General features: G+C 34.2%; 1 protein-coding gene across 2 annotated transcripts in view; it reads right to left on the reverse strand.

Moving 5' to 3' along the window:
- Positions 1-14,401, reverse strand: part of LOC128211383 (uncharacterized) — a 138,598-nt gene that overhangs the window by 108,461 nt on the left and 15,736 nt on the right. For both annotated transcript variants that reach the window (XM_052916115.1, XM_052916114.1), the window contains exons 4-16: positions 11,913-11,966; positions 11,420-11,526; positions 10,870-10,937; positions 10,270-10,339; positions 9,524-9,635; positions 5,381-5,533; positions 5,101-5,232; positions 4,187-4,315; positions 3,534-3,665; positions 2,941-3,063; positions 1,805-1,927; positions 1,025-1,153; positions 749-889 (exon numbers count right to left, since the gene is read on the reverse strand). In XM_052916115.1, coding sequence (XP_052772075.1) covers positions 749-889; positions 1,025-1,153; positions 1,805-1,927; positions 2,941-3,063; positions 3,534-3,665; positions 4,187-4,315; positions 5,101-5,232; positions 5,381-5,533; positions 9,524-9,635; positions 10,270-10,339; positions 10,870-10,937; positions 11,420-11,526; positions 11,913-11,966 — 1,473 coding nt within the window. The remainder of the gene's footprint in view (positions 1-748; positions 890-1,024; positions 1,154-1,804; positions 1,928-2,940; positions 3,064-3,533; positions 3,666-4,186; positions 4,316-5,100; positions 5,233-5,380; positions 5,534-9,523; positions 9,636-10,269; positions 10,340-10,869; positions 10,938-11,419; positions 11,527-11,912; positions 11,967-14,401) is intronic.

Here is a 14,401-nt window from a genome sequence, read left to right on the forward strand (position 1 = left end):
TAAATCATATTTCATATTAAACCATGGTTCTTAGCAAAAAGCTCAGAGCCCTATGTATAGTTATGTGCATGTGACTTTAAAACAATGCACTCTGCTGGTGCACATGTGTATGAATAATTGGTTTTTAGGACCAAAATTTGTATTCAGGAAAGGAAAATGATTTGTATTCAGGAAAATAATTGGTAATCAGGAAAGGAAAATAATTGGTATTCATGAAAAATAAATGTTTTTCAGGAAAGACAACTGGTGTTCAGGAAAAATATTCAGAAGAAATATTTGATATTCAGGAAAAATAATTGGTATTCAGAAGAAATAATTGATATTCATGAAAAATAATTGATATTCATGAAAAATAATTGATATTCAGAAGAAATAATTGATATTCAGGAAAAGTAATTGGTATTCAGAAGAAATAATTGATATTCAGGAAAACATATTGGTATTCAGAAGAAATAATTGATATTCAGAAGAAATAATTGATATTCAGAAAAAATAATTGGTATTCAGGAAGGAACACCAATGCTTGTCTGTATTTTCTAGTCAAGCAAGGGGCATAACTCTACAATAATAAAGCCAGAGCTATGGGCATTAATGTTCTGTACAGATTGGTACACAATGTTGCACTACAACAATATCAACGACATAAAGGCTGCGATAATGCCTCGACTCTTTTGCTTTATAAATCAGATGAAAGTCCACCTTTGAGAATGAGAAGCAAAACTAGTTACTGAATTACAAAGCTACTCACTGTCAAGGCATGCTGTTCCCACGAGATATTTGCTGGCTGGACACTGGCACACAGTCTTAGTGCTGTCCTCATTCTGACTACACTCTGAATCAATTGGCAGGCACTGCATTGTATTCTGGCATTCTACTCCAATTTCATACTCTAAAATAAAAAAAATATCGGAAATTAGTACTGGTTTCTAGCCAGGACACAATATTCATATAGCTAGAGAATGTTGTCAAAATGAAGGGAAAATAAATGTTTTCATTATTTTACTTAAAAGGTAAGGAAACATACTGTCAATGCATGTCTGGGTATCGGTGTGGAAGAATTGTCCGGAGGGGCAATCACATAAGTTGGCTGCACACACAGTTCCGGTTCCCAGACACTGGCCTTTCCCTGTACACGATTCCCCCTGGCCCTTCTCTGTAAAATATAGGATGGCAACAGGGTACATTGAAGATCTATGTAATATTTGAGTAAGGAAAACGTAAGGGGTGGTTTTCACAAAGGATCTTATTTAGAACATTCAACTTAGGAGATTTTCCATTTTTTTCGACAAAATTAATCATGTTTCCCATGGGTTCTATTAGCTGATAATTGTCAATCCCGAAAAATAGCCAGGGAGGGAGTAATACCCACTGAAGGATATAAAGGCTGAATCAATAGAGCCCTTAAGAAATTGTTTCCTAGAGTCATTTTCAATCATTTCAAAGTACTTCATACTGTGTTTCCATGCAAATGTCCATGCAAAAAACTATGTCTACACATGTACATAAGTCTGAATATAAAAGCTCTAACCGTTTTCCATAAAACTTATTTCAATTTATGCCGGCTTTTTGCATTTAAATAGCCCATTTTCTTCCTTAATTTCATTTGTTTTGGTGTATACACATTGCATATTGTTTCCTTTGAAGACAATACTATTGTTGCTAGAGTCCCTGTTGATAACTCGAATCTTTCCTTGTCTTTATTCAGTAAAACACACATATGTTTATGTTTTATATTTTGTTTTAGAATATGACAAAGAAAAAGCTCAGGACACCCACCACCCGAATTGACCAATGCAATACTTACTCTCAACACAAGCCAGTCCCTGTAGAAAACGAGTCGAGTCACAGGTACAAGCCATCTCTAAGCATTGGGCATTTGTGATAATGCAGGCTCTGTCCATCGAACAAGCTTCCCCATTCTGCACCTCTGAAAACACATCATATGAACATCCCTTAACATTCACCTAAGATTCATTTTCAGTTAATTCCTTAATTTATGCAGGCCATACAAATAAATGGGTACACTATTGTGATTAACACTATCAGCATACAAGTCAGAGGTAATATGCCTTCCGTTTCTCAATCAAAAGCACTTGCATTTGACAAGTCTCCTTACCCTGACAAATTTTATGCATATTTTCCGAAAATCTAAAAATAAAAACAGATATCAAATTTTTGTTTACATTGTTTCCATTATTGTTTTTTAAATGAAAATTAAATGAATTAGAAATTCTACCACTTTTGAACCCAAACCTAATGCTTTTGAGACCTACCGGTAATTCTACCTCTCTGTCATTGCCAAAGGTTCACATGTCTGACTATCAGTAATATAAAATTATATGCAGGAACAAGAACCCTGCAAGATATTGCTTGCTTTTTTTTTTTCTCTGGTAATCAAGGGAGGTAATCAAGGGGCATAACTCATCAATTCTTCTCACAAGTTATATCACAGACTTATAAATTAGGTCCGTGGTTAAATGTTTGTCTTACTACACATAACTAGTAGACAGTCCCTTGAAACATGTTCCCTTTCAACATCTTGCATATTTCTTAAGTATTGGCAAAAGGTTGAAGGATATGACAAAATATGACAAACTATCCTAAGACAATGAATTTCAGTTAACTTAAGTGTTGAGCAAATATAACGGATGAAGCTGTACTTGCAAAACCAAACAAACTATATCTAATTAATTACAATATTAGCTTTGAAATAGATTTTATATTACTGAGATATATTGAGAAGACAAAACACAACCTACAGTTTGTGCGCTGATTAGATATAAGTTTTAATTTACAAACAATTTATATCAAAGATTGCTCTTAATTTCAAATTATGTTGATAAATAAAGAATATCATTGTCCACAAATATACCAACTATATGTCTTAAAGGCTAATATAAACACTTGAATTTTTCTGCGATAAAATAGCCCAACACATACTGTCAAGACAAGCTGAACCCAATTCATACTGGGAGTCTGTGCACGAGCATTTGGTTTCAATACAACTGGCATTGGAGAACAGGCACATATCCCGGCTTTCACATGGAAGGCCATTCACTATCTCTGCAAGGAATAGGAAAATTGTATAGCAACTGTTATTGAGTAATACAATTTACCGGTAACAATTATTATCTCATATTTTCCACAATCCATTAGGCTCTGCTTCATTTTACAAAATTGAGTAAAAAGGCGTCCCAGGAAAGATTCCCAGCCTTGATGCATGTGATTACTGGTGAACTAAAGTTTGATGAATATGCAAGCATATTTAGTGATTGTATAAGTTCCTTCTTGTTTGTAGGATTAAGCTATTGTCCATTCTTCCTTTTTTTCCATAAAATACTGACTAATTTTTTGTGAAAAGTGTTAGTTTGCAAAAAGATTGAAAAAAACAAAAACAGAAACATAATTTGTTTTGCGATAGTATGCTGTAGTCAAAATGGTATGGTTTATTTCTCATCTTAAACAAATATTTTGGATGTTGTAATATAAACTAAGGCATTCTTAATAAAAAAAATAATCTGAGATTTTCTTACTAGGAGCACAGATGTCAGAGTTTGAGTCGTAATATTTGTTGCCAGAGCAACTACAGGTTCCCAGAGCACATGTAGCGCTTCCAGTTTTGCAGTTTGTGTTGGTGTTGCATCCCGAGTTGCCATGTGTGATTTCTGGAATTATTGTTGTTATTATTATTATTGGTATTATTAATAATTATTATCATCATCATCATCATCATTGTTGTTGTTTTGTCGTCAGTGGCATCATCATCATTATCATTATCATCATTGTTGTTTTGTCGTCAGCGGCATCATCATCATCATTATCATCATCATCATCATCATCACATCATCATTATCATTAATTATTTTTGTTAAAACTACATATTTATTGTTCAGTAAACTAAATAAAATATTAACAAATGTTTTTAAATTCTTCATGACTTTTGTTGCTGTTTTGTTTCAAATCAGGCAATATAGATAAAACAAAATTGTTTGTTTTTTTCAAATGCTGATGATTTCTTTTATTGCGTTGGCAGTAAACCATTTTTCATCTCCAGACTTCCCGTCTAGGCCAGCTACCATGCCAAAAAGCAAAGAGAGTGAATTCATCTCATTAGAATAATATCAAATATAGTCTAAGCCTTCAATGTCAATCGAAAATCAGTAAATACCAATTAAAAAATACTCACTTGGAACACAAACACCATCCTTAAGGAAATTGGCATTTTCGCAGGCACATTTATTAACGGTACAAATGGCATTGGAAGTCGAACACTGCTTGCTGGCATCCGTACAATCACCCGCTCCGAAATCAAGTTCTGTAATGATTTGTATGAATAATTAGATTTAATGGAATTTATTTCAAATCCTAATACGATTGATTTTTTAGAAAGATTATTTATTGAAAATTCATTTTTGATAATTTTGAAATGCATAAGACTCATTACCTTATGGCATGTAACAAACTCAATACCACAATTATGGAATGCAACAGACTCAATACCAAAATTATGGAATGCAACAGACTCAATACCATACAGCATGCAACAGAACTAATACCATACCGAATGCAACAGACTCAATACCATACCGAATGCAACAGACTCAATACCATACGGAATGCAACAAATTCAATATCATATGGAATGCAACAGACTTAATACCATAGGGAATGCATCAGACTCAATACCCTATTTTTGCATTATGTTCACTTATAATACATCCATAAAAAAGAAGTTTTTCTTTAATCATGAACAATTTGAATATATTAAAAAAAAAGAGTAGAAACTAGAACAATTAGCAAGAAGAAAAGAAAAAGTTCAAAGTTATGGACAAAATAGAAAAAAATAAAGGACATGATTATGTTGAATTAAAGCTAGAAAGTATATTACTCTATTTGATCTTGGTTGGTCTTATTTAATCATTAGTCACTGCAATTTCTTTTTTTATGTTTTGTCTCATTATCATAATTATATTTGTTATTGTGGATGAAATTTGGTATTGTTTTTCACTATATGCATAGATAAGTTTGTGCTCCTTGCTCAATAATATCAAATCCTGGGGAAAAGAATTCTTGCACTTCAGATTACAACTCTTAACTTACTTAGCACACAACTGTCAGTGTCAGCTTTGTAGAATTTGTTTTCTGGACAGGAACACCCAGCAGTCTGGCTGCATATCGAGTCAACAGTGGCGCAGTTTGTCTTGGCGGTACATGAGGTGCCATATCCCTTCTCTACAACATGATTCACAAAACATGTTTTCAATTTCTTTTATTTTTACTAAAAACAATCAGTCAGACTATTAACTAATTCAAAGCATTACCACTCATATCAGTAGGTTTTACAGAAAAGTTTTGTTAGCAAACAAATAAAGCCACTTACTTATTAGACAGACACCTTGACTGAGCCCGCCGTTGTTATCGAAGTGTGTCGATTTGCATGTGCAAACGCTCGGGTTCCCAGTGCATTCTGCCTGCACGACTGAACAGTCAGAGCGACTTGCACAAGACTCACCCAATGCTACGGACCCGCCAGCTGTTAAAATATACCAATTGAAGTAAAACATTAGTTCATGTTATAAAAATGCATTTATTTTGATTCAAGTGAGCAGTTTTAACATTTGTCTTACTGTGCCATACATAGTTATCTTTATAAATGCACTCCTTTATTATTTTCAGGATGGACAAACCCATTGAAGCAGAATAGTAGACGTTTCACAGAAGAGCAGTGATTGTTTTCATTTAGAGATAATTGTTTAAACCCATCTTTACATGACCCTGTTGCAACTGATCAGTACGATTCTAAGAATTATTTCATTTTGTCATGAATTTGGATAATTATGCCATTAAAGTATAGTAACGTATCTGTTTCTGCCGTAACGTATCTGTTCATTTCCTGAGTCTGCTTTCCTTAATTTTCAATTGTTACTTAGAAAGTGAATTAGTCCTAGCTGCATTCCTGGACATGTACAAATGATTGCAAAAACACTCACAAGGACTGGTTAATAGACAAATCAATTTACCGTTGTACCTATATCCATTCATATGCCTTATTTCTTTCTTTTTAAATATTTTTGTTACATGAATCAAGTCAAAGTACATCAGGTCATTTGTTGAAGCCCTATATAGAAAAGTAATCATTAAAACTGAAAAGATACTCAACATATAACCTACTATTGGCATTTATTCTCATAAATAGATGCCCAAATTAAATATAATGTTCCAACCAATGTAACGTAACAGTTAAGTTACCTCAAATATTTTACTAGTGGTTTTTGCATTCATTAATGAAAAAAAATATTTTATCTCCTTAAGGTTAAGTTAAAGGTCTGATTGTTTATTTTAGGTATATCAACTAAAAAACATATATTACCCTGTAGAATTTGTTGATTTTTCCACCACAATATTCCAAATGTATGTGTATGGACTTTATACAACATTCATATATTGGAAACAAGAATGAGAAGAAAAAATTGTCGACCTTTGGAAAAATGTCAATCAATCAATTAAGAATGGTTTAATAATTAATCATAATAAGGTAACGTGTATGTTACTATACGTACACTTTAAAATATGATGATAGTTAAATAAGTATACAACACATTGTTCACAGAAAACTTTTTTTTTAATCAAAAATAACAAATTAGAAATAAAATTATTGGTTTATCTTTCTCATCCAAACTTGCTCATCTTGCTATCTGCAGAACAGACGAGTAGCTCTGTGTGGCCTTATTAATCCGGGCAATAAGAAACAGCTCAGGTACTGACTCATTGTGTAATGGTTTGTAGCATATATGAGGAAAAAGTCAAAATAAAAATCTTAAACTTTATTTGCTGGATTAAATGAACAATGACAATATATCTAACATGACTGTGGTCAGTACAGTCGCCATCTGCATGGATCTTGCAATCAATAAAAAATATGTTATCCTACTCCCAAATGTAAGCGTCAGGACATGGAAAAATCATGCCTTGATTGCTTCACACCCAGTGTCACATGGTCAGTGTTAACTTTTGGGTGTGTCCATTACTGCAAACTACTGATTGTATCAAACTTCAAATAACCCCTTTGTAAAAGTGTCCTACAGTATTTAGAATTTAGAACATTTATGTAAAGAAAATCTGATAATATCAAAACTGACACCCGTGACGAGTAAATTGCCTTTTTCTATTGGCTCTATACAAACATGTTATTATACTTGAAAATGGATTGGGTATGTTTAAATATAGAAAAAAAAGTCACGATTTAGGTACTATATGGTATTACAAAATAAAACTGTTGCGAAATAGTTGAACATGAAACCTTTTCAATTCTTTATTTATGCCATAATCATGGTACCGATGATGCAAAAAATGAGGGGATGTTTTATAACTGACACTGAAATTTTAATAATGTGTAGTCAGTCACTTCAAAGTATATGCAATGTTTTTATTACCTTGGTAAATTTATATTCATCCATATGTTCCTGAACTTCCATGCATTTTACATGTTTATAATTATGAGCTTCATAGGAAAACGGTGCATAATCTTCGCAGTTGCTTAATTTCGAACTTACTAAAACTCAGAGTGTGAGTAATATAGAAATAGTTATACAGATGTAGTATGTTGATGGTCATTTCTAGGGGCAAGTCTCAGATTTAGATGTAGACAACAGTTTTATTTAATTATGAAGCATTATCGTTATTCCATTCTTTTAACAAAAGCATTTTATTATTTTAACAAAATTACATGTGAATACTTTTTTTAATTTTTCAATTCAAGAACAATTTGGAATAGTGATAATATTAAAAAAAAATTATTATAAAACCTCAACTAAAAAGAAAGTTTCAATGAAATAAAAATTTGAAGTTTTGCCACGTAAGTCTGAACTAAGGAATGAATCTGTTTCTCATTATGGCCTTAAATCACAATGTAAACATTTGACCTTATTTCGCAGTCCATGTTTGCCCATGTATCATCTTACATATCCATACCAAGAGAAAAAGACACAAGAAACCTAAATCGTGCCCAGAGGTTGAAATTTTTTGTAACTTTATCTTTCTAAGTTGAATTATTGCAATGTCAGGCTGTTAATAGACTACTCAACATTTGATGAGGATCACTTAACATATTACTAACATGTCCTCATAAAGGCCTTCAGTTGTGTTAAAGGGCTATAAGTCTAATGCAGTTACCAACATGTCCTCATAAAGGCCTTCAGTTGTGTTAAAGGGCTATAAGTCTAATGCAGTTACTAACAGGTCCTCATAAAGGCCTTCAGTTGGGTTAAAGGGCTATAAGTCTAATGCAGTTACCAACATGTCCTCATAAAGGCCTTCAGTTGTGTTAAAGAGGTATGAGTCTGATGCTGTTACTAACAGGTCCTCATAAAGGCCTTCAGTTGTGTTAAAGAGGTATGAGTCTGATGCTGTTACCAACAGGTCCTCATAAAGGCCTTCAGTTGGGTTAAAGGGCTATAAGTCTAATGCAGTTACCAACAGGTCCTCATAAAGGCCTTCAGTTGTGTTAAAGAGGTATGAGTCTGATGTTGTTACTAACAGGTCCTCATAAAGGCCTTCAGTTGGGTTAAAGGGCTATAAGTCTAATGCAGTTACCAACAGGTCCTCATAAAGGCCTTCAGTTGTGTTAAAGGGCTATAAGTCTAATAATGTTCAGATGTTTAGATGATATGGGCTAGCGATGCATATATACAAGTCTAATAATAGTTCATTTCTACAGCATGGTAACAGAATTACTGGAATATTACAAGAATTTTGATTAAATGAGTTATCAATTGATAAAGTGATGGGCAATTATTCATGTACGACTAATTTAAGAGTTATGAAACTTAATTGTTTAACTTAATTTCACCTTTATGACTGGCTTAACTGCTGTTTATAAACTGTTCTTCATATTTTAAATGAAAATTTAGAGTAGTATGCTTATAAAATATGCCAAATTGTTTAAGAAGCATATTTACAAAGACCAAGGAAGGTACTTTAGTTTCAAAGAAGATTATAAAGCCCAAAATAACTCTTCCTTATTTTGCAATGGCTCAAACAGTATCATTTTCTGAAAAATGGTACATTTAATAATAAGGTAAATTTTGATTCACATGACATCTTTCGCCACTTCATTGGTAAACATACAAATATGTTAGCAGTTCTATGTTCTATACGCCTTCCAAAGAAAGATACAATCAATAACTGCACTATGGATTTTGCTGATTGGAGCTTTGGATTTGATTTAGAACTAAACTTTCAATTTTACCGTACATGTTAATGGCCAATAATTCCGCTTATTAAAGTTAACAAAGTGTTTAACAAAATTGTTAACTTTTAAAAGGGAAATATTCCATGATTTCTTCATATATGGCAATAAAACTGGCAAGTACAGCTGACACAGTTGTCTCAAATCTTGTTAGAAATACTGCAGATCAAAACTGTATCCACTGAAGTTCCAGAGCATTAAAGATTTAAAAGTTAACAATGATTACAGTAACAGCTGTAGTCACATTTGACCTTGACGAATTTGCTTTATACTTACGTGTAACGACGTCAGCCGTCTGGATGGTGTCAATGACGATGCCAGTGGTAGGCTTCCTCTCTAGAGACGCCATCAACTGACTCTTCATATTATCCTTGGTTATCGTCATTGTCTGTTGAAAAGACAATTAATTATACGCACATTCAGCATCTTTTTTATGATCACTATACAATGTATATGTAAATGTGTTCCTCAAAAAGGGAAGGTGTGCTGGTCCAAGAAAAAAATAAGAAAAAAAATAATTCTATACTCAGACCGATATATATATATATATTTATATGTATAAAGACTGTGATGTAGGGCTAAAGATCGTAAATTACCAGGCGTAAACCCATGGTGTTTCAATAAAAAAAAAATTCATATATCTCCCTTTATATAATCATTATGAATTCATCATTATAACCAGCCATCCAATCAAGTATCGCCAATAGTAGATGTAATAATCATCAACAGCAGCAGCAGCAATATCAGTTTTAGCAATATGTGACTATCATAGTCAGCTTAATTACTACAATAATAATCACAGCAACCACCAAAGTCAATTCAAGAGTGTACAGTGTTGTCAGTATCAACATAACTTTCGCAAGGGTCATCGTAGTTACGAAATATTGCCCCCATCACAACAGTAAATGAAAGAAATTCAAACAGACAAGATTTTTTTTTTCAATTTGAAACCTTAATTATATTTATATTGTTTGATATTGTTTAATATTGATATATAAAAGTATTGGTGTATTGTGACGTACACTTCCGTCAATGTTCCTGTAGGTGGCTGCCTGGAATTCAGCTTGGCCATGGACAATAATACTGCCATTGCTGAAAAAACAAAGTGGGCATTTAATGTTTGTCTCACCTTTTTATCAATTCTGTCTAGCCGATTTGTACATACTTGTGAGCAATGTTGTTTGTGGGAATCTATTTTACATACATTTTATTGTTCTAAATGAATCATATGCCATATAAAAGATATCGACAAGGACAGACAAGGACCAGGTGTAAACCTGTTTTGGGCGTTTTCAGTAAAAATATATCGTAAGAACATTATTAATTTTATAATACAGAATCTGCCCGTAACTTTACAGGTGTCCCCAAGCAGTCTTTAGCAGTGGAATAAAGGTTTATGATTAAGATATTTTATTGAACTTTACAGGTGTCCTGAACCCTCTTAAGTAGTGCAATAAAGGTTTTTGATAAAGATATCTTATGGAAACGGGGCCCGACAGCATGCAGTTTGGAGGTCATGGATTCAATCTCAGATACGAAGGCACTTATAGTTTTACTTACGTTATTAATTAACAAATACAACCTGCAATGCATGCAACAAACAATTGAAGTATCCTCTGTACCTGAACCCATCCACCCGAAAGCCAATGTAGCTGTTGGCCATCTGTGTGTCTGCCATGGCCTCGTCAACCTTAAATACATATCATTGGAACTATTTCATTGAAAAACATTAACCTGTGGATTCCCCACAAATCACAGATCCCACACAAATCATTAGCAAAATGAATTATAACATTGGAACAAACATTGGGTTTAACTTGTTCAATATTATGTAAACTAACATTAATACTCTGCGATGCTCTTATGCCCTTAAGGCAGTAAACGAAGTAAAAGTAGAAGTGTACGGTCGGACAAATTAAAAGGTTGTGTGCACTTTTCGGACGGCATAGAATAGAATAAACTAGACGATATATGCATTCATATGTGTTACACAGACTATTAAGCTTTCAGACAAGTTGGCTTTGTCTTGTAGGAGCTGTTGTTACACCCAGAACAGATGAGTCACAACATTCTCATGCATTGTCATGCCAATAAGGGTTGTTAGAGTAGGGACTTAATTAGCACTTAATTACCATTGTCACAATTGTGTAAAATAAGTTAAACTGAATGTACCTCTTTAATGACTGCCTGCTCTTTCGCCTGATACTCGGGTGAGGCTGGATCATCAAGGGCTGAGCTGTATGTGCCCTCCACGGCCATCGTCAACTGAATGCTCTTCGCTGAAACAGTGAGGGGGATGGGAATCCTTGACATGGAGTTGTCATTTCATTGCTTTAAGTTTATGTTTTATTTAAATATCCTTTCAATGTTGTCAAAATGCTCTAACATGAATATTTGGCATCATTCTTTACATTGCTTCATTGTAGAAAGGTCTGTTTGATAAATAGTAGTAATTAACACTATTTCATGACAATCATTCTCAAGAAATCCTATGAATATTGCAAAAGTATTACCATACTGGGGGATAGACATTAAGAATAAATGGTAAATATATCTTATGCGAAGTTATGGTTGATATTAAATTTGGCCATACAAATTATATGTCAATAAATTATATAAAATAGCCCCAAATGGATTTTTTAATGAGGTCAGTTCTGGGACGTACCTGCGACTGGCGACATCGTGGAAGTCTGCTGTTCGTTCCCAGGTTTATCTACCACTGTTGCCATGGAAACAGAAAAATAAATTATTTCACTTCAATAATTTGCATTTCATTTTTATGTGTTCATAGTACTACATTCATAGTACTAAAAATGATGGATCGAAAATAGCCTACATTTTATAATCACAATACTATGAACTAAAATAACACTTGAAAAAACACACCATAACATTATATTGACCTATTTCTATCATGGACATTATTTTTGTGGAGGCTAGTTGCAGAACATTCCAGTTCAAGATAATTCAGTGTTGAGACTTATTTTGATATGAACCTATATACATGTATATCTTTACATATAAGACGCACATAATCGCACAATCGACTCCCAAAGAATAATATCTTTATACTATTATCTTATAATCTTTCAAAGATTATAGAATTATATTATAAAAAAAAGTTTGTTATTACAAGTAACCCCCAATTTTAAATAAACCCGGGAATATTTATTTATTTTTATTCTCTTTTTTTTTGGGGGGGGGGGTGGGGGGGGTGGAGGAGGGGGCGTGGTCATAAGGGTGTGGCATAACAACGCACCCTGCTCTTGTTGTTCAATGTACTACACTCTTTAATACCATGCAATTATTATAAATATTCAGAAGAAATTTCCGATTTAGTTTTTATCAAAAACGATCATGGCAAAGAACTTTGTTATAATTTATAAACTGCGTAAAAGAATATTGTGGTTTTAAAAATGAAAACATTCTCAATACATCTAATGTCGGTATAGCATTCTTGTTTTTACCCTATTCGGCCCATTGAACTTATACTAGTGTGTGTACATGTAAGTCAAAAGCTAGCTTAAAGACGAATAGACACCATTCAACCATGTTCGTAAATTTGATACTGTATGACACAATATATCAAATTCCAATGGTAAAGGTTAAAATCGTATGTTTTTTTGCTATTCATACGACATTATGATTGAATCAAAGACGCACATTTCAAAACACGCACAACCATCCAATACAGTACATGACGGACACAGTACAAAACGCGCACAACCATCGGACACAGTACATAACGCACACAACCATCGGACACAGTACATAACGCGCATAACCATCCAATACAGTACATGACGGACACAGTACATAACGCGCACAACCATCGGACACAGTACATAACGCACACAACCATCGGACACAGTACATAACGCGCATAACCATCGGACACAGTACATAACGCGCATAACCATCGGACACAGTACATAACGCGCATAACCATCGGACACAGTACATAACGCGCATAACCATCCAATACAGTACATGACGGACACAGTACATAACCTGCACAACCATCGGACACAGTACATAACGCGCACAACCATCGGACACAGTACATAACGCGCATAACCATCCAATACAGTACATGACGGACACAATACATAACCTGCACAACCATCGGACACAGTACATAACGCGCACAACCATCGGACACAGTACATAACGCGCACAACCATCGGACACAGTACATAACGCGCACAACCATCGGACACAGTACATAACGCGCACAACCATCGGACACAGTACATAACGCGCACAACCATCGGACACAGTACATAACGCGCATAACCATCGGACACAGTACATAACGCGCATAACCATCGGACACAGTACATAACGCGCATAACCATCGGACACAGTACATAACGCGCACAACCATCGGACACAGTACATAACGCGCACAACCATCGGACACAGTACATAACGCGCACAACCATCGGACACAGTACATAACGCGCACAACCATCGGACACAGTACATAACGCGCACAACTATCGAACAAAGTACAAAACGCGCACAACCATCGGACACAGTACAAAAAGCGCACAACTATCGGACACAGTATATAACGCGCTCACAACTATCGGACACAGTACATAACGCACAAAACCATCGGACACAGTACATAACCTGCACAACCATCGGACACAGCACATAATGCCTTCAATCATCGGGCATAGTACATAACGCTCTTCGCTCACATAACTTCTAATATTGATGTAGTTTAACTAATAGTTTGTTGCTTGCTTGATTGACACCAACAAAACGACACTTTTAATAGTCTTGCTCATTGTAATAAGACTTGCTTAACAAGCCATTTTTTCCATGACCAATAAATATTTCAAATACTCCCGTCTTAAATTATGAATATAGGTACCAATAACAAAGGACTCTAGAAACTAAAATTACTTTTTTTATACCAAAATGTGTTTTGAGTTATCTTCTATGAATCTTTTCTAAAGTTCAGCTTTACAGAAGCCCCACACTTCCCATTCAGTATATACAATAGATAAAACAAACAAGTTTTTTTCTTAAAGTAAATCCCATTTCGATAGGTTTAGAAAGCGTTTGGGCACACCATTTTCTGTTTTAAAACATATAACAATACCTACAAGGAGGTGGTGCTCTCATATAAAACCAACCAAA

This window comes from Mya arenaria, chromosome 12 (genome assembly GCF_026914265.1).
Source record: "Mya arenaria isolate MELC-2E11 chromosome 12, ASM2691426v1".
Taxonomy (NCBI): Eukaryota; Metazoa; Mollusca; class Bivalvia; order Myida; family Myidae; genus Mya; species Mya arenaria.